This window comes from Podarcis pityusensis (genome assembly GCF_964106645.2).
Source record: "Podarcis pityusensis genome assembly, chromosome: 5".
Classification (NCBI taxonomy): Eukaryota; Metazoa; Chordata; class Lepidosauria; order Squamata; family Lacertidae; genus Podarcis; species Podarcis pityusensis.
In genome coordinates this window covers 66,321,349-66,344,623 of record NC_138032.1, presented here as the reverse complement: position 1 = coordinate 66,344,623, position 23,275 = coordinate 66,321,349, and the positions used below count along the sequence as shown (strand labels likewise).

General features: G+C 41.3%; 1 protein-coding gene across 2 annotated transcripts in view; it reads right to left on the bottom strand.

The window, feature by feature from the left end:
- Positions 1 to 23,275, bottom strand: part of PRKG1 (protein kinase cGMP-dependent 1) — a 686,067-nt gene that overhangs the window by 649,143 nt on the left and 13,649 nt on the right. Inside the window, exon 3 of one of the 2 annotated variants that reach the window (XM_081004550.1) lies at positions 5,248 to 5,514. The exons of the other annotated variant lie outside the window; for it this stretch is intronic. Within the exon in view, the coding sequence (XP_080860676.1) occupies positions 5,248 to 5,405 (158 nt within the window). The 5' untranslated portion in view covers positions 5,406 to 5,514. The remainder of the gene's footprint in view (positions 1 to 5,247; positions 5,515 to 23,275) is intronic. 2 annotated transcript variants of the gene reach the window in all.

Below are 23,275 nucleotides of genomic sequence, written 5' to 3'. Positions count from 1 at the left end.
CAGCGCACAGGATATAGTTTGATTCAGGTAGGAGTTTCCCTGTCAAATTATTTCTCCTTTGGGACTGCTAATTTAAAGGTAAATTAAGCACCCCAGCTAAAGTTCGATCAATGACTTTCAGAACTTAGTGCTTAAATAAGCTGTCTCTCCCTTCCCACCCACAATGTGTATTGCAAAAATATAAACATTATTCTGTTATAAGGTACAGTGCTGCATGCAATGGGACATTTGATTCCTACCTATGCTGCACCTGGTAGTATTCCAGATACAGAATGCAAAAAAAACCCCCATGTGATCTGGCTTATACAGCAGCCATGCAATCTCCTTCAGGAGGGTGTGGTCTTCCAGAGGGTTCACATTCCCACAAGTGGAATGAAAAAGGAAGGAAGCAGCGTTCACATGGTGAGGGCAGCCTTTGCATGCACTGACAGCTTCACATGATAGCTCTACAGTCAAGTACTACAATGTAAGCAATTTAATTGGCAAAACAAAAGTCCACTGCAACCATACAAATCCGACTATCTGTATATTCTACCCTCTCAAGTCTGTCCTGGTCCCACAATCTCAAGTGGGCTATGGGACAGTGTTGCTTTTGGGGGGGCACCAAATATATTGACTTGGCTGAAGGTTCTAAGATAGCCTTCATCAACTGGGTCCCCTCCAACTGTTTTGGACTAAAACTCCCAATTTTTCTAAGATACATCTAATGAAAGCCAAGATGCAAGAACAGACAAAAGTTATGACCAGGCAAAGAAAACCTTCTGGTGTGTATAAAAAGATATGCAGTGTTGAGAATTAAGCCAGTTTTTACAACATCTTTGTTCTCTTCAGGAAAATGGCCAAAGGAAATATGGAGGGCCGCCACCAGGCTGGGATGGACCACCACCAGAAAGAGGCTGTGAGATTTTCATTGGAAAATTACCCCGTGACCTCTTTGAAGACGAACTCATCCCGTTATGTGAAAAAGTAATGATTTAAACTGGGCAGATTTCATTCACTTACACACACACACACACACACACACACACACACACTCATATCCTAGGAATTTGACTGTGCAAACAGCAGAAATCCTGAACCTCTCAGCAGAATCAGGGTGGTAAAAGAGAAAAGACTCGTGCAGCTCTTCACACATAATAGGACAGGCATGTTTCCTACTCTGAGAATGTCTCCAGTAGGAAGAACACTGCCATATGGGAAACTGCTAGTGTGCCACAGTGGCTCAAGCATTAGCCTTCTGTGTCTAAAGCCCAGGGTCAAATCTCTGGTTGACTATAGCGATAACTAGGAGGCCTCACATAAGTCCTACCTTTCAACCTAATAGTTGTTGAGTGATTCTTATAAGGCCAAGATATTGCTTTGAGCTTCTTAGACTGCAGGTTTCCCACGGTCATCTAGTTGGAACAGAATGGGGAACTAGATGGGCCTTTGACCTCATCCACCAGGGCCTTTCTTATACTCTTATGATGCAATTCTGAACAAAACACAGTTCTAATAATTTGCATATGACCCTGTATGGTTTTAAGTACTTACTGGAATCGCTAATTTGCAAATACAATTCTCAAGTCAGCTTCCAGCTTCCAGGGTGCAAGCCACAGAAAGCTAAGTATATAGTATCAGGAGGACTTTGTGTGTGCAATGCCTAAGAATGATTTCACAAGTGATACTAAGAATACTTTTTAGCCTTGTCTATGCCACTACTAAGTGTTGTTAGTGAGATATATAAAATGGAAAGAGAATTTTTTAACTGAATGTAATTATGGAACATATGGTGCTATTTTCATTTCCAGTTACGGGAATTTTGAAATGCTAATTCAGATCCAGATACCCCTTCACCAAAGTAGCTGGAACCAACCACAAATACTTACAATAGTTTCCACTGCTTTATATAAATGTTTTGAGCATATTTTATATGTCTGGTAACTTGCATCTGATGAGGTTGACACTTGCTTCCTCTCGTCTACTGAGACATTAAATGTGTTATGTCTTTAAAGGTGCCACAGGATTCATTGCTGTTTTTTCTTGCAGCGGACAAACTTCTGTAACTTTTGGATTATGTATTCTCAAAGCCCATTTATAAAATACCTAAACAAGTCAATTGCTTTCTATGCTGAGATACCACGTTAACCAATCCATGTTCATTTGGAAACATCAATTCATATTAAGATTCACAATGTAAACCCATAGGTTAAAATGGGGAGCGTCAGAGCAGTTGGGATGATCTATTACATGCTCAAGGCTGCCAATCAAGCAACAGCCACCATATCACTTCATCACTTATTCCACCTGTATCCCAGTATATTGGCTGAAATGTAAGTGCAGAATGAGGAGAAGCAAGGAAAAGTTGGTATCTTGAACTAGGTTGTATTGTTTGTAATACTGATATTGACAACTAGTGACACCCATACAGTGCAATGGATGGAGTTTGGGCCTGGAAAGACCAGGATTTGAATTCCTGCTCAGCTATGAAACTCAGTGAGTAATCAGGTGGCCAGGTGGCCTGCACTTTTGATATTCATATAGAAGATGGAATTTCAGCAAGTGAAATTTCCCTCTTCCACACAACTCTTTAAATGTGCAGCAGCACAGTCTTCTTTTACACCTGCCCCCCTTGCCAGATGTACTTCACAAGTTTTTGTGGTGATATCATGGGAATACACCATATACTCTCTTGAACTCCTTGGAAGAAGGACAAGAAGCAAACATGATAAAATAAACAGTACAAATCTTCCTCCAATAGGATTATCCCTGCATTTTGGGATCTATGTCCCATTTTTTATATTCAGCACCGTAATAATCACTTTCTTGCAGCTTAGTTCCGAGTGATAGAACCTCTGAATATGGCAGAGTGAGCTCTTTAGACATGAATTATTATAACTGTGTCCTGAGAGAACATTCTTATAGCCTTTATTCACATCATTGCTCCCATTAACATCAGTAAAACTATTTTTGACAGTACCGCCTAGAGAAACAAGCCTTGGCAACAGGGTCAAAGGCTTCTGCGATGAGACAAAGTATGGGGGGAAGATAATGTGTGGATGGGGTAAATATGACAAGTCCTCAACCACAGCCCATTTCCTACTTAGCCAAAGAAAGTATCGCCACTGCTCATGACAGTGCTGTTAAAGATGTGGAAAAAGAAAACTGCATTGCGTGAGTATCTAGCTAAATCTTCATGTGCAATGGAGCATTGTCTTTTCTGCTGTTATCGGAGCTTTGGTTTTTGCTATCTGTGGAACTGGAATTGTTCATCAAAATTTCGAAGTGTGGTTGCAATGCCCGTGAAGACTACTAAGGGCATCATTAGCACAGACACAGTCCTGCGTCATATGCCAGCATCTTCTTGTTTTGGTGCCTTGTAGTGATTCTTAGTGAGTGCACAAACCATGCTTCCCCTCTCATGAGACACACCACTAATATGCTGGGGCAATTGGCTAGTGGTACAGTATTTATACCCAGGCTTTTAATGAGGGCTGGAAGGGATCCAGTCATGATAACCCTTTGGGTGAAGGCAAGACCTGGCAAATCCAAACAGTAGCTAAGTACTATTGGATGTGTTATTGTCTAATGTGTGAAAGCTGCTCTAAGCCAGAGCACCCTGCAAGACATAGATACACACGTGTGTGTCCCCCATCCCAAGTTTATGGTGTTATCTGCACACAGGAGCTCAGACAGGGTGTTATCAAGTTGTGTTAATTGAGGTCATTTGCTTTGCTAACCTGCCCAAAGGCACCAGCTCAGCACAGCTTGGACTTCGATACATGCTGCCTCTGTTTATTTTGACTTTGTACATGGGTCAGAAAGCAAATCTTGAGTAAAATGTGCTCTGGTTTATGGTCAAGGCAATGGCCAAGCTAATCTAGAGTGAAGCAGAAATACAAACAGAATCACAAGAACAAGAGAACTTTGTCCAGAGATGTTCTCTAGTGCAGACAAAAGTTCCCTTTCCGTGCTCGTTTATGGAAGTTCATGCTTTTGCTTTTGCAGATTGGAAAAATCTATGAAATGCGGATGATGATGGACTTCAATGGAAACAACAGGGGATATGCTTTTGTGACATTCTCTAACAAACAGGAGGCCAAAAATGCAATCAGGCAACTGAATAATTATGAAATTAGGTAAGCATTGTTTGTTTAGTAGTTTTGCATATCTCGCTGACACCTGCAAAGAAGGTCTCAATTTGAATATAATGCAACAAATGCAATAAAAGTCGTGCTCTTTAAAACAAAAACAAAAAATGGGAAAACTAAAGAAATTGCCTTATATCAAGTTGGACTATTGGCCTGCTTAGCTTAGTATTGTCTACAGTGATTAACACCAGGAGTAGGTGCTCCTTGCCTAAAACCATGTGCAGCAGAACAAAGGGTCATGTTAGTAATCAGCAGCTGAAAAGCCTGTGGGCCATGTCTGTATGCCTAAGACTCCACAGCTGCCAACTAGAAGCAAGAAGGTCATGGAGGAAAAGTGGCCTTTGTGGCAAAAGAGGGTTCAAGAAGGCCAGTTTGGGTGCAAGAGGAGTTGATCCCCAACTCCACTGACAAAGTGATACTTTGAGAAGCATAGTTGGTGTCTAGAGATGACTACTATTACTACCACTACAACAAGAAATTATTACTATTTTTGTCACAGAATAAATACACATCTGTTGATTATGTGTTAACTAGTGCTTGTTGCATGTGAAACCTTATCTTGTTAATATCATTATTTTTGGTGAGAACTACTTGCATGAGGAAATTCTCTAGCCCAGGGATAGCCAGTGTGATATTCACCTGATGCTTTACTGCTCTCATCAGTCCCAACCAGCATAGCCAATGGTAAGGGATGAGGGGACCAGTAGCAAAGCAAAATCTAGAGAGAACCACCCTGACTATCCCTGCGCTAGGCTACTCTTAACATTTCTCCTCTACAAAAAGCACCTCTGAATTTTATTGCTAAGTAATGAAAACTGGGCCCTTTATATCAGGCATAGGCAAACTCAGCTCTCCAGATGTTTTGGGACTACAACTCCCATCACCCCTGACCACTGGTCCTGTTAGCTAGGGGTGATGAGAGTTGTAGTTCCAAAGCATCTGGAGGGCCGAGTTTGCCTATGCCTGCTTTATATTTTTAAGGGCTGGTTCACTTGACTTCTGCTTGACTAACTACACTGTTCAGAAAGTTTGACATGAGAGCATTGGCTCTAAACTGTAATCATGGGTCAAGATTTCACAAAGAGCTAAGCCTGTTTCACCATAAAAACAAACAAACCTGGAACTGTTGTTTGTATGCAGGAATGGTCGACTCCTAGGGGTTTGTGCCAGTGTAGACAACTGCCGTTTATTTGTAGGAGGAATCCCGAAAACGAAGAGGAGGGAAGAAATTTTGGCAGAGATGAGGAAAGTTACAGAAGGTGTCATTGATGTCATTGTATATCCCAGCGCTGCCGATAAAGCCAAGAATCGTGGTTTCGCTTTTGTGGAATATGGAAGCCATCGGGCAGCAGCTATGGCAAGGCGGAAACTGCTGCCAGGTAATCTGGAAAGAAAGGGGATTTTAGCATGTCTTACACTCTTCCCTTTTCTCCATTCCTTATGCCTATTGGCTTTTAGCTATCATTTTTGCCTCTTTTATATATAATTTGAACATGAATAGTGGAAAAATCCCCCTAGGATTCAGTACATTATATGCTAGCATTTTAGGGTAAGCGCTAGCACAGTTCTGATTATTTCACAAAGTGAAGCTTCACTCACAGTGCACGCCTGAGCAATGAAGAAATCAAATAGTAACTATGAGAGCCTGTGTGTTCTCATCTATGTGCAATCAATAGCACATTTTACAATTATGTAAATTCATTTTAGCAATAAATTTAAGTAGAGAAAACCTGTATTGTCAAAATCACCTACTTAATGGGTTGTATCTAAGTTACACTCAGAGTAGACACATTGAAACCAATGTACTTGATTTCAATGAACTGTTCTTGAGTAGGACTTAATTGGACTTCTTCGTCCCATTATCTTTCATTTTATTTATTGTCATAGTTGTGGAATTCTGATTACTCCTCAGGAAGGATACAATTATGGGGACATCCCATAGCTGTAGATTGGGCAGAGCCAGAGGTTGAGGTTGATGAAGATACAATGTCATCAGTCAAAATCCTCTATGTGCGAAATCTTATGTTATCAACCACGGAAGAGACAATTGAAAAAGAATTCAACAATATTAAACCAGGTAAATAAAATTTAAAAGGCAGCTTGGTCAGAGTTGCTCAGAGTTTGTTGGTAAACTACTGTAAGAATAATAAACTGTTTTTAAAAAGTTCTAAAAGGAAATATTTTTTATGTGGGAATATCAGGAAAGAAACAAAGCATTTTCCATGAAAAATCTAGGATTGAAAAAAGAATACCACAATTTACACGCTACTATGAGAATATCAGGACACGGGTGGCGCTGTGGGTTAAACCACAGAGCTTAGGACTTGCCGATCAGAAGGTCGACGGTTCGAATCCCCGTGACGGGGTGAGCTCCCGTTGCTCGGTCCCTGCTCCTGCCAACCTAGCAGTTCAAAAACACATCAAAGTGCAAGTAGATAAATAGGTACCGCCCCAGCGGGAAGGTAAACGGCGTTTCCGTACATTGCTCTGGTTTGCCAGAAGCAGCTTGGTCATGTTGGCCACATGACCCGGAAGCTGTCTGCGGACAAACGCCGGCTCCCTCGGCCAATAAAGCGAGATGAGCGCCGCAACCCCAGAGTCGGTCACGACTGGACCTAATGGTCAGGGGTCCCTTTACCTTTACCTATGAGAATATATCTTCTCCACTTTCCTCTTGTGGATCCAGAGCTAAACACTAGAATACATATGCTATATAATATACTAATATAATTTAGGAAATATATATATAGGAAATGTTTTATTTTAATATATATTTAGGAAATATAATAAAAGAAAAGAAATTTATTTCATTCAGGATGATGCATTAACTAGAAAACCCCCAAAATGGATATTTTTAATTGGAGAAATTGGCAATCCTCTGCAAATTTGAAAAGAAAACAGATATGCTTTCTCCTACTCGTATGAAGTTTGACTACTGACTGCTTTAAATCGTATGAAATCTAAGATGTTACTAAGTGCTCAGGTTTCAAAACAAGCATGGAATGTTCTGAAGAGCAATATTTCACTTTTATAAAATTCAGCATTGCATTCCCTTTCAAGAACTCAGCAAGCTCATTCTTCAAGATTTACACCCCAAAGATTTCCTGCCCACCCTTCCAGCACATAGAAGATGGCATGAGCAAGGCAATGTCATTCATTGCAATGTCAGGGGCCAGTGGTGTAGTAGTCGGAGAGCAAGACTAAAATTAGAGGGGACTCAATTCAAATCCCTACCCAACCATGAAGCTCACCTTGCACTAGTCACCATCTCTCAGTCAAACCTGAGGATAAAACTGGAGGGGATGAAACACACACCATGCATGCCACTTTGAAATCCTTAGGAGAAATATTTGATGAAATGATATAATGATCGAATTGTCAGACCAGGACTTGGGACTGGCACACCGCATAATCAGCATGCAGATTATTTTTGTGTTCTGACCTGTGTAAGTAACCAAGTTATGGCTTTGTTGGTGGCTCCTCCACTCTGTTAAACTGGACTGCCGGCTACCAGAAGTTAGGATTGTTCCATAAACCAACTAACACTCAGATTTGTTTAATTGCATATGCTTGGATGAAAGCTCACCCCCCTCTTTTTTTTTCTTTTTTTTCTTTTTGGTTCTGCAAACCCAGGACCTCAATTAACATTTTTAACAGACTGTACTCTCTGAAATAATTTAATAAAATATTGCATAATCGGCCATCAAAACAGAAATTAAGAGGCGTAAAACTTCCATTCCATTGCACAGAACTCTGAACACAAATTCTCCAGTGGCTCGTTATAGGCCCAAAGCTATGATACAAAAACTGAGTGATAAGAGAAGCAATTATACTCAGCTTCAGAAGTCTACATACTTAGCTAAAGATATAGCTTCTGTGAGAGGATATTTTTTAAGCTTTATTTTTCCTGAAGTTATATGTGTGTTTATTCAATATTACAGTTCTGTTCCTTTGGATTTTTACTCTTCCTCTATCCCTGAGGGGTTCACAACAAATTTAGTAGACATAAAATACTCAAGTGTTCAGAAATCAAAACCACAGCCCAAACATGTCCACCCATGGCACCTCATTCTACCATTTTCCCAGTGCAGTGTGTTCATCTATTGTTGTGCATTCAACTTTAAGTAACTGAGATTAGACACAGGAACTTTGCTGGTAGTCGCTTCTGCTTCTTATCTATCAGCAAAGTGATGATTCGGGCAAGAGTTATTGGGCAATCCCCACTCATCCAGAAAATTGGGTTTCAAATCTTGAGGAAAAAATCTGGAACATTAGGTAGTGAGGATTAAGTAAGGACTGCAAACCTTCCCATCACTACCCACCCACATCCCCCTCTCTAACTATGGACTTCTTCACCATAAAAATGTTTTAACAATTTGAGATAGTGTAGAAATATTTTGCTTTTAAGTTAAACCCTGACCTTCCTTAAATTAATTACATCAGGCTGACATCCACACACAAAATCAGACCATGTCTCAGAACTACTTTTCACATGATCTTGGGGAGGGGGTGTCTTTATGTTAACATGATGCTTCCTACTAGGTGGATAAGCCAATGTGCCAAGAGGTTCATCATACCCATGTTAGGAGCACCTTTCTGCAGACCAAAGGACAAAAATAAGCAAGACTGGGCACATAAGTAAGTTTCTATAAGTGGCCCATGGCTTGCAATGCCCAATTCTAATATTTATTTACTGTAGAATATATTTTTTTTTAAAAAATTAGTCATAGTAGCATGGCAGATTAATGACCAAGGACACAACTCAAGCAGACACTTTCCACTGTAGCAATATCCAAGACAGACCTAACCTCCAAATCTTTTCTACAGGGTCAGTGGAACGGGTAAAGAAAATCAGAGACTATGCATTTGTGCACTTTAATAACAGAGAAGATGCTGTTGAAGCCATGAAAGTGTTAAATGGAAAGGTAATGCTGGATTAATTTAGTATTGGCTAGAAGGGATGTAGAGAGAGCTGCATGTATATGGCAAAATAAGAGTTTACAATGTGTGTGTGTGTGTGTGTGTGTGTGTGTGTACAAACCATAGCGCTAGCAATGAAAGATTTGCCAGAGTTGTGCATGTTTGACCTGGATGGCTTTGGTTTACACTAAAGTTATTTATTGGTCTTTCAAATCTGTGATACTTGTTCCATTGTGATGGTTTGGATCTTGACACCATTGCAGTAAGACTAAAATCATGCTTCCTATTTATGGTTCTAGAATTGTTCCAAGTACCAGTGCAAACTGTTATGCAATTTCCCCTCCCTCTGGAAAGAACACAAGGTCAACCATCAGATTACAATTCATATACCACTTGACTGCCACTTGCCCACTGAGCAATCGTGTGGGCATATCCAAAGCACCAGGAATGCATGGTGCTGGCATGGAGACTGCCCATGCACTCATGTGATGGCAGGCTTTCAAACATCATAATCCTCCTACATGGACCCACTGTTATATGGAGACATCTTCAATAACCTTCCACATGAGGGCTCTTAGATGGGAAACAGCAGGGCCTGTAGGGGTGACCTCATATGAGAGGAAGCTCCATACAGAAGGAAGCATCCCTTCAGATACTGTGATCCCAGATCATATCTGAGATGTGAGAGGTTTAATATCTGCCACAGTATTAGAGAGTGTATTCATGCATTGATATGCCTCATTTTTCTGTCATGTCTTTTTTTCGTTTAAAGGTGGTGGATGGCTCTCCCATTGAAGTCACATTAGCCAAGCCAGTAGACAAAGACAGCTATGTTAGATACACCAGAGGCACAGGAGGGCGAGGAACAGTGTTGCCAGAATATACTTATACATTTGGGCACGTATATGATCCTACTGCAGCCTACCTGGGAGCCCCAGTATTCTATGCACCTCAAGCCTATGCTGCTATTCCCAACCTTCATTTTCCCGCTGCGAAAGGACATCTCACCAACAGGGGCTTTATCAGGCCACCATCCATCAGAGGTAATGCTTGCTCACTGGAAGTATATAACGTTACCAGTACAGCCAAAGTTCAGAGGAATCTTGTTTATATCCTTTGTAGCTTGGCAAGTAGTTACATCATTGCAGTAAAAAAACCACACAAAACACCTGGGCACTTTCTCTCAGATGGTAAGGCAACTAAATAGTAGCTTCCATAGGCAACCTGAGCGCACAGGTAGGTTGGGATCAGGCATTCCTTCAGGTAAGCACCAGATATTTGAACGGCGCTTGGAAATAGAGCAAAAGTCAACATTCTGTTGCATACCTTCAGTTTGCCTTTAAAGGAGGAATGTGGCCCTCCAGCCAGCATAATCAATGATCAGGAATGGTGGGTGTTGTAGCCTGTCAGTACCTAGAGGGCGACAAAGCCCTAAAGCTTACTACAATGGTTCCCCTTAATACAGTTGTCTGTGCTACCACATATTTTATTATTATAGTTCTCTATCCTGCCGTTCCTCCAGCAATCTGTGGCATGATTACCTATGCTCACTTGATCCAACTATTTTTACCTACACTTTCCCACAATTCAGCTGCACATTGGGTGGTTAGCAGTGTAGACCTGTGTTGTGAAACAAGTTGGTTGTACACAAAATGTGCAGATCAGTTCTTGATTATGGGGAAGGTAGCTGAGGCAATAACAGTTTTGGATCAGTGTAATGTCAAGAGCAGTGTTGCCACTAGGTTAAATCATGCCACATTCTTCCTCTTATAGAGGTATGACCTGTATTGGGATAATTCACCTTAACTCAGGAATGAGGAACCTCCAGGTGTTGCTTTACTCACGCTCCCATCAGCTCCAGCCAACATGGCCAATGGCCAAGGATGATGGGAGTTGTAGTCCAACAGCATATGGAAAGCCACAAATTCTCCATCCTTGCCCTAACAGTCTCTCTCTCCCCCCACCCTCTTATTTTGCATTCACATCTAACCTAAGTACCACTTCTCCCATTTATGAGTCTCCACATTAAAATTAGGCTTTAACCAAATGAAAATAAAATTGCACAAAGAATCTTAAACAATGCAGTATATGTCCTCTATAACTCAATGAGGCTTACCTCTGAGTAGGCACATATAGGACTGCACTGTGAGGGATGAATTACTAAATTACATACATGTGAGTGTGTACCATCCCATAATCTCACTTGGAATCTGTGTTAGGAATGGGATGGCATATAAAAAGAAGTTCCTAGTTTGATGAAAATGGGGTAAAATGTAAACACCGAAACTGATGAATTTAAATTTATTCCTTTGTATGTTGATCAGTCTAATTTGTAGCTATTGCTCTTCATCCATAAAATGGGGATAGATTTGAAAATGGGTATAAAAAAATCAAAATAATCTGTGCATGAGCTCAATGGAAAGGTAAGCTTCATATTAAGCCAGACAGAAGAAAGGAGATGAGGAGAGCAATTTATAATTAATATGTTTTTACCCAAACCACCATATATTCCGGCAAATCACAAAATGAAGACCTGGCTTGTATTATTAACAGTATGCCTGGAATTCAGTGCAAAATGATACTGCTGGAAGGATGCACTTGTGGCATATACACTGCAGCAGGCTGCAGTTCCCCAGTTCACATTGTTTTCTTGACTGAGGCCTTTTTTTAAAAAAATGAACCTGAGGTGCCTGAAGCTTTGTTAGCTAAAATTACAGATACTAAAAATAACAAACTCCTCCACAAGGTACAGTCCCATCGGTGGTTGTGCATATCCATGAACATTATTGCCCTTCACTTCAAAGGCAATAAAGGGATTCTGTGCTTTGCACATGGCTACTTTTCATTGAACTATGTTCTGTAAACATGGAAAGAGCACAATAAACGTTAGTATCAGAGGCATAGGGCTGTATTCAACTAAGTTCTACTGAGAGGAGTCACACTGGAATTAATGACCTAAGTCAGTCATGTTTCTTAACTTCAATGGGTCTCATCTGAGTTGGACTAGCATTGAATGCAACCCATAAAAGCTTTAAGCTTTACTCCACACTGGTGGGGCAAAATATAATGAAGTGATTGAAAAATTGTCTACCCAGCACTGTCAAAATCTGCTGCCTGAGCTCAGCCACATCTCCTTATCTAAGTGTAGGGCTGGCCTTGCCCAACAGTTGAGCTGGTCATGGTGCCCAATAGAATTTTATATCACCATCACCAGTCTCTGTAATCATGTGTCAGTGTGTGGGATCAAAGTCTTCCAATGAATTAAGAATCGGAGATTTTCCGGTAATTTGATTCAGTTTAATACCTTCTTACATTCCTAGAAATTTACATGAATGTACCTGTAGGGGCTGCCGGAGTTAGAGGACTAGGAGGACGTGGCTACTTGGCTAACCCTGCCCTGGGTCGTGCATACCAGCTCAAGGGAGAGAAAAAAGGGGAGGACAAGCTCTACGACCTTTTGCCAGGAATGGATCTTACGCCAATGAATCATGGCAGTTTAAAACCGCAAGGAATCAAACTTGCTCCACAGGTGGGTAAGACATATTTAGAATAAATGATGCTCCAGCTTTTGGCCAATGCATGTGTCTTTCTGTTAGCTCTAGATACGTAAAGCAGATGTAAAGAAAAAATAATTCCTGGGGTTCATCTTTGTCTTCCCAGTGGCTATGGGGTTTTTCCAGCTACAATTTCTGCTTCTGCTTCAGCTTCTGCTTCTCTCTCTCTCTCTCTCTACCAATTTTATCAAGCCAAATTTGAATCTGAAATAGCTGTCTTAAGGCTGATAGATCCAATTGTTTTTTTAAGTAGAAAATGTCCATAAGAAAAAACTTTCCTCCATTTTCCTCATCTATTTGTGGACAAACTGTGGGGATGTTACCGGCTACTAGGACTGTAACTCAGTGGGAGAGCACCTGCTTTGCATGCAGAAGTTCCCAGTTTCAATTCCTGGCATCTCCAGGCAGGAGCTTCTGCCAATCACTATAGACAATGCCGAGATGGACCAATGGCCTGCTTCAGTATAAGGCAGGTTCCTGTGTCCTAGAAGCTAGACATAATCCAGCAGAGCAGGAGATGGCCAGTTCATCCCTTACAGAAGGCTTACTACTCAGCAAGATCAGGTTAGGGTAATATATGTAAATATTATTTGTGGGACTGATCCAGAAGGAAAATGTCTTCCAGCCAAACAATCTGCAAATTACAAATCAGGATAGCTCTGATGAGGTCAGATTAAACATTGTTTGCACCATTGCACTGTGGCCTTTCTGATTAGGTCTTGTAGACTGATTTGGGTCTATAGCTTGGATAGGACCTAGAAACTACTCAGAGAAAGATGCAATGTGTTTAATTTAGTTGTAGTCAGAATCAGTGTGTCTCAAATTACAAACTGTGTTTATTCAGTTTATTTTAAATTGCTTGGATTGAATAAATTGTTTTGCTTGCAAAACAGTGCTCTTATCCTTTTTCTTGCACTCCTTCGAAAAAGTTGGTCCTAAGGGTTGGGGGTCATTAGAGAATAGCATGGGGTCTGCAGATGGAGGAAGGCAGCAGTGGATATCCCCCTCATATGAGCTGAAGTCACTTCCCATGCCCTTTGGATCCAACCCGTAATTTATATCCTGCCTTTCCACCTCAAGGTCTAGACTTCAAGGCATCTTGCAATCCATCATTTTAAAAGAATCAATATGACCAGCCTAAAAAGTAATAAAAATTATCAGCCTAAACAAAAGACAAAACAATTAACCAAGTCAATTAGCAGCAGACATAAAGATGACATAAGATCATAATGTCATGAACTAAAAATCTGGAGAAAAAATAGTTTTCACTTGGGTGCCTAAAGAATAAAAGTGGGCTCCAAGCAAATATTTCCAGGAAGGATGTTCTATAGTGAAGTTTCCATCCCAGAAAATGTCCTGTCTCCCATTGCTATGCATCTAAATACAATAGTATGTTTGCTGATCTCAAGAAACAGTGACCCTGTATCAAGGGAGGGCACAAATAACCGGGCAAATAGAATGTATTCAAAAAATTTAAAGGATGTGATATAGTTTCCAGACTGCAGTAATGTATTCTGTTATTCAATGGCTGCATTTTTCATTCTAGATATTAGAAGAGATCTGCCAGAAGAATAACTGGGGACAGCCAGTCTACCAACTTCATTCTGCCATTGGGCAAGACCAAAGACAGCTGTTCTTGTACAAAATCACCATTCCTGCCCTTGCCAGTCAAAATCCAACTATGTATGTAACTACTGCACTTGCTGGGTTTAACCCTCGCGTTTGAGTGGGGGGGAGGGCTGTAAAGTTTTATAAAATAAAGGCATTTGATATCACCACTAATCCCTCAGTCATACAATGCATTGTTTAGAATATATGCAACTTGGGAAGAAAGGAAAACATTAACAATATAGTTAATTTAAAATATATTTTAAAAATACTTAGAGCTAGTTTCAACCAATCAGTCCTACTATCAGAAGCCAGTGTTAGGTCTTCCTCTAGCACAACAAGGCTTTTTGCCCCTTCTCCTCCCCTTGCACATCCCACCCACTCCGAAATTAGCTCAGGGGGCTCTGTGGAAACCCCAAAACAGCATGTGGGAGCTGAAGAAGGGAGATTGTTCCATGTGTCAAGCTGAAATGCTTGTGCTAACAGAACAATCTCTTTAGTGCTCTGTTGAATTCCACCCACATAAATTGTGGTTTGCCATCAGGTGCAAATTGTACATACCCTGAACCATTATCCTCTCAATTTTTTAAACAAACAGATTTTCAGAGTTTGGGGCATTGTTTAATTAGTGGTTTCGGTGATTCAGTCAAACAACAACACTTTAACATCTTGCATCAAAGGATACGATGGATGTTTGCCAAGATGCCAACCATAGGAAAATGAAATTAATGTTTACCACTGATTTGCAGGCATCCCTTCACGCCATCCAAGCTAAGTGCCTATGTAGATGAAGCCAAAACATATGCAGCAGAATATACTCTTCAGACCTTGGGCATTTCCATTGAAGCAACAGAGGCCCCTGCGGCTACAGCAACTTTCCCAGGTATGTTAAGGTTCTGCAAACATTTTCTTCTCTGGGCTATTTAACTGCACCTCATAGGTAGCTCAGCCACAGTTGGTGGTAGAGAATCTGCAGAAGATCCAAGATTCAATTTCTGGCATCTCCAGGTAGGGTTGGGAAAGATTCCCTGTCTGCCTGAAACCCAGGAGACAATGACCAAGGGGACGTGGGTTAAAATCCCAACACAGCTGTGAGGGTCTCATTGGATGACCTTGGCCCAGCCACACACAGACTCAGCCTAATGTATCTCACAGGGTTGCCGAGATGATCACAAGTATGCCACCTTCAGCTCCTTAGAGAAAAGCTGGGGAATAAATGTAACGAACAAACAAAAACTCAACAGAGTGACGTTCCCAGCTATTAGCCACTTCATTTTTAAAAGGCAATTCTAAGCAGTGTACCTATACTAATATTAAATAATTATCAATAATGCACAGTAAAAACTTGTGCCACACCACATGTTAGGCTCCCCACATGGTTTGAAAATTGATCTCTCAAATATGAGCATGCAAAATTCATGAGCATCTTTTCACTAGTGTGTGTGTGTGTGTGTGTGTGTGTGCATGTGTGCGTGTTGTGCAACTTCTCTATCTCTTGCTCTGTTTCCCCTCTCCCTCTCTGGCTCTCTCCCTTGCCAGGGGGCTGGTCATTTCACTCTGCTCTCCTTCCCAGTCCTCACCTTTCTCTTTGGATCCCAGATGCATTCTAGGGAAATGAAGTTGGTGGGTGGCCAGCTGTTTACTTTCATAGAGGCATAGAATTCTAGAGTTGGAAGAGATCCCTGGGGGCCACCCCTGCAATGCACACTTTACTTTGCAATGCACACCTTACTACACACCCAGCAACCAGGTAAATAAACACAGTGGTACCTTGGTTCTCAGACAGCTTAGTTGTCGAACAAATTGGAACCCGAACACTGCAAACCTGGAAGTAAGTGTTCTGGTATGTGAACGTTTTTCGGAAGCTGAACATCCGACGCAGCTTCCTCTTGAGTGCAGGAAACCCTTGCAGCCAATCAGAAGCCACGCCTTGGTTTTTGAACAGTTTCGGGAGTCGAACAGACTTCCGAAGCGGATTAAGTTTGAGAACCAAGGTCCCACTGTATTTTAAAAGAAGTCTCAGCCGGGGTCTCACAGGCACCAAGGAGGTCTCTTGTACTCATTGCAGCACTCATGGGTGCCAAATGGGAGAAAGGAAGACTGTTTCATAGCACACTGATCATATTATGAATTAGCTAGTTAGAATGATATGATTATTTTAATTAACATATTTTTAGAATATCTTTCGTATACAGAAAGCTTGGTTAGGTAAATTAGTGCATATAAGGAGCCGAGACATAAATTGAAATAACATTATAAGTAAAGCTTTCTGCACTGTATTTATAATTCTTTCTTTCACATTACTGGAAATATGTGCCCATTAATATTAATATGTGTTGATTAATATGGAATCTTTCAGGAACATCAAGGCTTTTTTAAAAAAAGAAAAAAAAGTTAAAAATCTATCCAGTTTCCTGCCACAGAGAAAAATCAATTTGTCTAGGCTTGTTCAAGCTTCCGCATTATGTAAGATACACTGATGCTTTATTGAACCCAGTGCCATTTACGGCTTAATTACAATGACTTCTGTCTTTCCTTTACTTTCTGTTACACATGACTTGGAAGACTGAGAGGTGCCTTTTCTCCATTCCAGTTCAGATGTCTTTGGTAGTCTGGGAACAATCTCTCAGGTTAGCCAAAGCTAACGGAAAATGCATCATTCTAAAGAATATTTTCTTCTACTTCTTGGTGGAAGAATGGAGTTGTCTAGATATTCATTGTCAAAACAGGGCTAAGTGTCATTTATAGAGGCTACATAAGGGAAGGTTGTTATTCTTTACTGTAGTGTTGGATGAATGTTTGGCCTCCTTACAGTCTATTTACCATTTTTATGTGTATAAAAAAAAGTGTACAAATAGAAAGCAAGATAAAACAAATCAAGGCTGTAATTCTACTGTTTTGAGTAGAGTAAAGGGTTACACTGTAAGTGTCAATAATTAAGGCAGGCGCTATCAGTGAAAGCAATATATGGCAACAGTAAAACAAAACTAAATAGCACCAATAGCTCTGGGATGGCCCAGTTGGTAGAGTATGAGACTCTTGATCTCAGATTTGTGGGTAACAGCGCCATGTTGGGCAAAAGATTCCTGCATTGCAGGGGGTTAGACTAGATGACCCTCGTAGCTTTGTTTTGGCTTGTGTGATTTTTGTGTATATAATTTAGGGGTTTTGTGTAATTTAGGGTTGCCATAAGCCTGGAATTTCCCAGACATAGCCAGGATTTGGCCATTGGAAACAGCATCCGGGTGGAAATTGCATATGCTTTTCTACTGTCCATTGTACAACCAGCTATGCAAACCCATGCTACCCCCCTTTTTTGGGTAGTCTAACATCACAGCACAATGAAAATATCAGATTCTATCTGTCTGACATTAACCCGGAAGTAACTGCAAGGGTGGCTGAGGTGTTTGCCAATAGTATCTCTTAGAATAGGGGATGCGGGTGGTGCTGGGGGTTAAACCACAGAGCCTAGGACTTGCCGATCAGAAGGTTGGTGGTTCGAATCCCCATGACGGGGTGAGCTCCCATTGTTTGGTCCCTGCTCCTGCCAACCTAGCAGTCCAAAAGCACATCAAAGTGTAAGTAGATAAATAGGTACCACTCCGGCGGGAAGGTAAACGGCATTTCTGTGCGCTGCTCTGGTTCTCCAGAAGTGGCTTAGTCATGCTGGCCACATGACCCGGAAGCTGTACGCCGGCTCCCTCGGCCAATAAAGCGAGATAAGCGCCGCAACCCCAGAGACGGCCACGACTGGACCTAATGATCAGGGGTCCCTTTACCTTATCTCTTACAATGGTGAATGGCACTATTTAGCGGGAAGAAATCCCAATGAAAATCCTCATTATTATATATTTTACATGGCTGTTTAAAGCTCAACAACTGTGCCAAAAAAAAGGCTCAACAACTTTTGTGTCTGGATTTTCACTTTTTGAAATACGGCAACCCTATTATATTCATTTTGTGGCCAAATCAGCAATTTTAGTTAAATCAAAGTCCTTGAACAACAATGTTGAAGTTGTTCCCAAATAAAGAAGTGAATAAAGGATTATAGTCAGTCCCTGCAGCTATAGCAAAATAGCCTTGTGTTTTTTGTTTTGTTTTTAATGTCCCTGCAGGATACATTGCTAATGCAACTGCCGCAGTGACAGCTACTCAACTCAAGCAAGCAGTGACTCTGGGACAAGATTTGGCAACCTATGCAACCTACGAAGCTTATCCAGCATTTGCAGTAGCTACTCGGAGTGATGGATATGGAGCATTCTAAAAAAAACAACCCAAATGGCCTGTGTAATTTAAAGCAATGTCTTACATTTAATCAAGCTATGGCAGGGGGCAGGAGCTACTTCAAGCTAATGATTAGTCAGGTTCAATATGATTCTGAATTAGTGATAGGGCAAATTCTGATGTAGCAAGGCTTCACTGCTTTTAGAATAGCAGTTTAATAATGGTAGACACTGATTTTTATTTTTAAATCCACTTTTTTTTTACAAGCAGGGGGGTAAGCCTAACCTAAGAAGGAAAAGAAAACTTAAAGAGTGTGTTGTTTCATTTGTGTTTACAAATGATGGTCCTTAATTGCAATTTTCAATAGTATTTTTGTAATAACGTAAAGCAGTGGTTTTCAACCAGTATGCCGCGGCACCCTTGGGTGCCTTGAATGATGGTCAGGGGGCCGTGGGCAACGGCCTCTGTCCCTCTTTCCTTCCCTTCCTTCCTCTAATGTCCTCTCACATCTCTGCCTCCCCAAGGCTTGCACAGCTGTTTGTTGCAGCAGCCCTGGCTACAAGCTTCCCAGGCGAATGGGGCTGGCCAGGGGGTGCTTCCCAGGTCCCTGTGGGGCAGTGTGAGGAGGCACCTCTTTTTGGGGTGGCGGCAGCAGCTGCCTGGAGGACTCCCAAGGAGAGGGGAGAGGAGGCTAAGGGAACACTCCACAAGGGAGGGTGTTCAAAAAAGGGTGAGAGGCTGCCAGCTCTGCAGGCAAGGGGTGACATAACTGGGTTCCTGAGCCCCACAGGGATGCTGTAGAATGAATGTAGTTGGTCAAGGAAGCCGTGGACTCGAAAAGGTTGAAAACCTCTGATGTAGAGTTTTTTAAATCGTGGGGCTTTTATATTTCTCAGATATTCTTGTTGTAAAGCATTTCATGTAGGTATGAATCTTGCATATGATGGTGTGCTAGCTATAATCTTAGGGCCAAACTAGATGCTCCATTAGATGCTTGTCTGCATTTAAAGGTGTTTTTAAATGCAAATAGCAGACACTGCAGGGGAGGGGACCCTGAATATTGCTGAGGTCACTGCAGACAGGATGGGGAAATTTAACCCTTTCCTCTCCTACAGCTGCCCTACTCATCCAAGGCTCTCATTGGTACCACTGGCTTCTGTCCTGCATGCTGGAAAGTATATTGGAGCTTAGAAGTATGGGAGCAATGTCTCAAAGATAAAGAAATGGGTCCCAATGTTCATTTTCAATCTTTTAAAAACATTATATGGCTGAATAATTATTCTGGAATTTTTAGCTTCAAATATTAAAGAAAGGTCCTATTCAACTTTACTCAGAAGCAAGAGCCACTTTCTTCAATGGGTACTTACTTCCAAGTAACCATGCATAGGATTTCAGCATAGCTATCTCAAGTGATTTTTAATTTACTTGTGCAATCCAATCCCCACATTTGTAAACCAAAGGAACACCCTAGATAAACTAGAATATACATCCGAAAGAAAGAAGGGGAGGATCATTTTGTTTCTTCTATGAGCATCATTTAGAAATGATGCTTTCCTGACTTTAGATGTTATTTTAGCATCTTCACAAATGTGATTATAAATTGGCTGATTTGCACATGGGTTTGGGGGAGGATAATATGTTGTGCGCCCACCCACTCGCCCCCAAAAAGCCATGTTGCAGTACTGCACCTCAAAGGAAATTAAAGCAGGTTGGGAGATAGTGATAGTGGATTCGGCTATTGTATTGCAGCACAACTGTATTGAATACCTGACTCACTCATCACATATCCCATTAGTGCTGCTTGAGACGTCCAGTGTAGCTCAAACATGGCCATCTCTCTCATCCTTGCTTGTTCTTTAAATCGGTTCTTAAAAGGTCTCATATTACAGAAAGTTCAATGATGTTGCTTTGAATCATTAAGAGAACAAAAATAAGACTTTGGAGGTGGCAGAGTAAAACCCGAGTTATATCAAAAGGATTTTCTAATTAAAGCACCAACAATTCTGTTCATTGCTTTGCTGGGATGGATTCAGTGTCCCTTTAACTGAATATTCACTACATTTTTGGACATCATCTGCATTCAGTCCCTGCAAATGAATGCTTTAAGAGAACCTGTAATCTTTTTTTGTTTTGTATTACCAAGGGTGTGGAACAGCAATGGGTGTGGATAGCGCCTGTCTGAGCTGATTCAGGAGAGTTTCAAGCTTGTGGTTCTTAGAGGGCCTCTAATATCAAAGTTGCCAACTACTGCGATGGCTTACAGTGTCATGGAGATTGCCAACTATTTGGTGAGAAGTTGCAATAAAGAAGGGACCTCTAGCAGAAGCCCACAAACATAGTTGTCTCATGTGTCCAGTTGTACAGTGGCAGTGACCATAAATTTAATCCTGGTGACCAACAGGGAAAGCCTCTAAAAAGCCTCCAGTGACAACACAGGAATGCAAAATGCCTCTTTTATAATTTTGTCAGGCTGCAGCTTGCAGTGAGACCCAATACAGGACTGCTGCTGCCCCTCCACCAAAAGAAATAACCTCTGCTTGTTCAGCAATAGATGCAGAAGGGCAGCATTAATTTGCTTCCCTGGAGCAAGGTAAGAAAGCAAAAACTTGCCGCCTGCCAGAAACATGGGGTGACTTCCAAGGCCAGCCACAATTTGCAGGTGTCTGACATTTAGACTCCTGCCAGAACCTTATTGCTAGAAAACCACATTCTTTGTCAGGAAAATAAGAAGCTGTGCATTGCATGCACGATGACTTACTGCATCAGGAGAGACCGACAAGGCTTCCTCCTGATGCGACAGTTGCCTGCCAGGCTGTGGTGGTCTGTGTGGCCTCTCCCAATGGTGCAAGGCCTGGTGCAACATCCCACCAGGCTGTGCAGCATCTCTTAATGTGTCACGACCAGGGGCGACTTCACACCAGGCTGTGCTGCATCGGGAGAAGTTGCACAGCCCAGGGCAACTTACCTCCAGGCCTCCTTGGCCCCCTCAAGATTGGGAAAACCATCCCAGCAGAACTTGGGGGTTGTGGAGGCCTTGTCGAGGTGATGCCCCTGTCTGAAATCCAGGCCATCCCTGGATTTCAGACAGGGATTGAACCTGGGACCTTATGACATTCTACTCATCTATGATCCCACTTCTAAGGTCTAGTATTCTGAACACGTGCAGACCAATCCACCTTCCGCCATCTCAGATGATCCATATGTATGCATTGAAATCACCCTAAATTGGAACTTTCTTTCCATGCTAGCACCAAATTTGTAAGTGGTGGGTGAGTTTATAGGGGTCTTCAAACAGCCTCCATGTAAATCCATGTAAATCATTTTTGTTAATTATACACTTGTGAAACTTGCCTAGTGTCACTGTATTCACACCTCTAATGTTAGCAACAAAATACTTCTATCTGGTTGAAATCATTTCTTACTTTTATTTAACTGTATACTCCCCCCTCCAGCTATTATTTATACACAGTAAGATAAAGCAGGTGCCTGAGACACAGAAACAGTATTAAAACGTGTGCATAAAAGCACTTATATTTTTCATACTTTTAGTAGTCTTTGTATAGAACTGCGGCAGCACTGTGAAATCATGGACGTAGCTTTATTTGGAACAACTGTTCGTTTCAAAAATGGAAATTCAGCAAATTGAATAGTAAACCATCAATTAAGAAAAATAATGTCAGGTGTGAAATTCTGTGAAACTGTGTTGTAAATCAAATTGTGATCAAATGGACGTTAAGAAATGATTAAACTTCCTTAAATAATGTTGACGTGTCTGCTTCTTTTATAGCATTCTGCCTGACAGATATTTTTAAAAGATGGTACTCCAACAACACTTAACATCCACCAGAATATCAACATCTGATTCTACTTCCGTGGCCATCTATCTATGGCCACAGTTGTTAAGCTTCTTTTAGCAAAGTTGTTGAGCTTTTTTCCCTTGGGGGGGGCAAAATCCCAATAACAACAAATAGTTTTTGAGCTATTTCTTAGGAAATTCACCAATAGCTACATTTCCAACATGAGTTGCCATACATACTTCTGGACATCTCAGCGATTTCTGCTCGGACACTGTTTCCGACTGCCAAATTCCGGCTATGTCCAGAAAATTCCAGATGTACGACAACCCTAGCATATTAACTGGTTTCTTCTTTCTGACAACTTGAAACCACTCCATCCAACATTTAATGGGTGAAAGTAGGAACACTCTTGTGCGGGCATCATAACATACTCATTCTCACACCAAGGACCATGACCCTCTCTGCTACTATAGTCTGCTAACTAAAGGTTCTTTGTTGGTTATATTCTGCAATAATTTACTCCGTAACAATATATTTTGCATTGGTTTCTGAATCGGATGTGCTAGTAAACAGACTAAAAGAGTTTCCTTTGTTTGTTTGTTTTTAATAAACAGCTCTTTACCCTCCTTGCATGTTTTTCCCTGGCTGAAATGTGTCCCTGAACTGTGCTCACCCCCTTACTTTCTCTGGGTACGGGATGGAAAAGAGTGTGCATTACGCCACCCATTTTTTACCCTTAGCCCACCCAGCAGCAATATTTCCTAGGTATATTGCCCAGGGCTACTAGAATGTCTGGCTCTTTAAAAAAGCAATTGCTGGTGCAGTTTTAAAAACAGAAACATGAAACATGACATTTGAAGCCCAACATTTATTGCAAGATGCATGGGTCATCTATAAATGCCCATTTGAGTCTAGGCCAGCAATTGCCCGGTTCCTTTCCTATAGACACTGTATACTGTGTTGATACACGCTGGCACTTTTCCACTAGGTGTGCCAAAAACAGGCAAATAAAACAATGCAATTAAATTGCATCAAAGGGCAA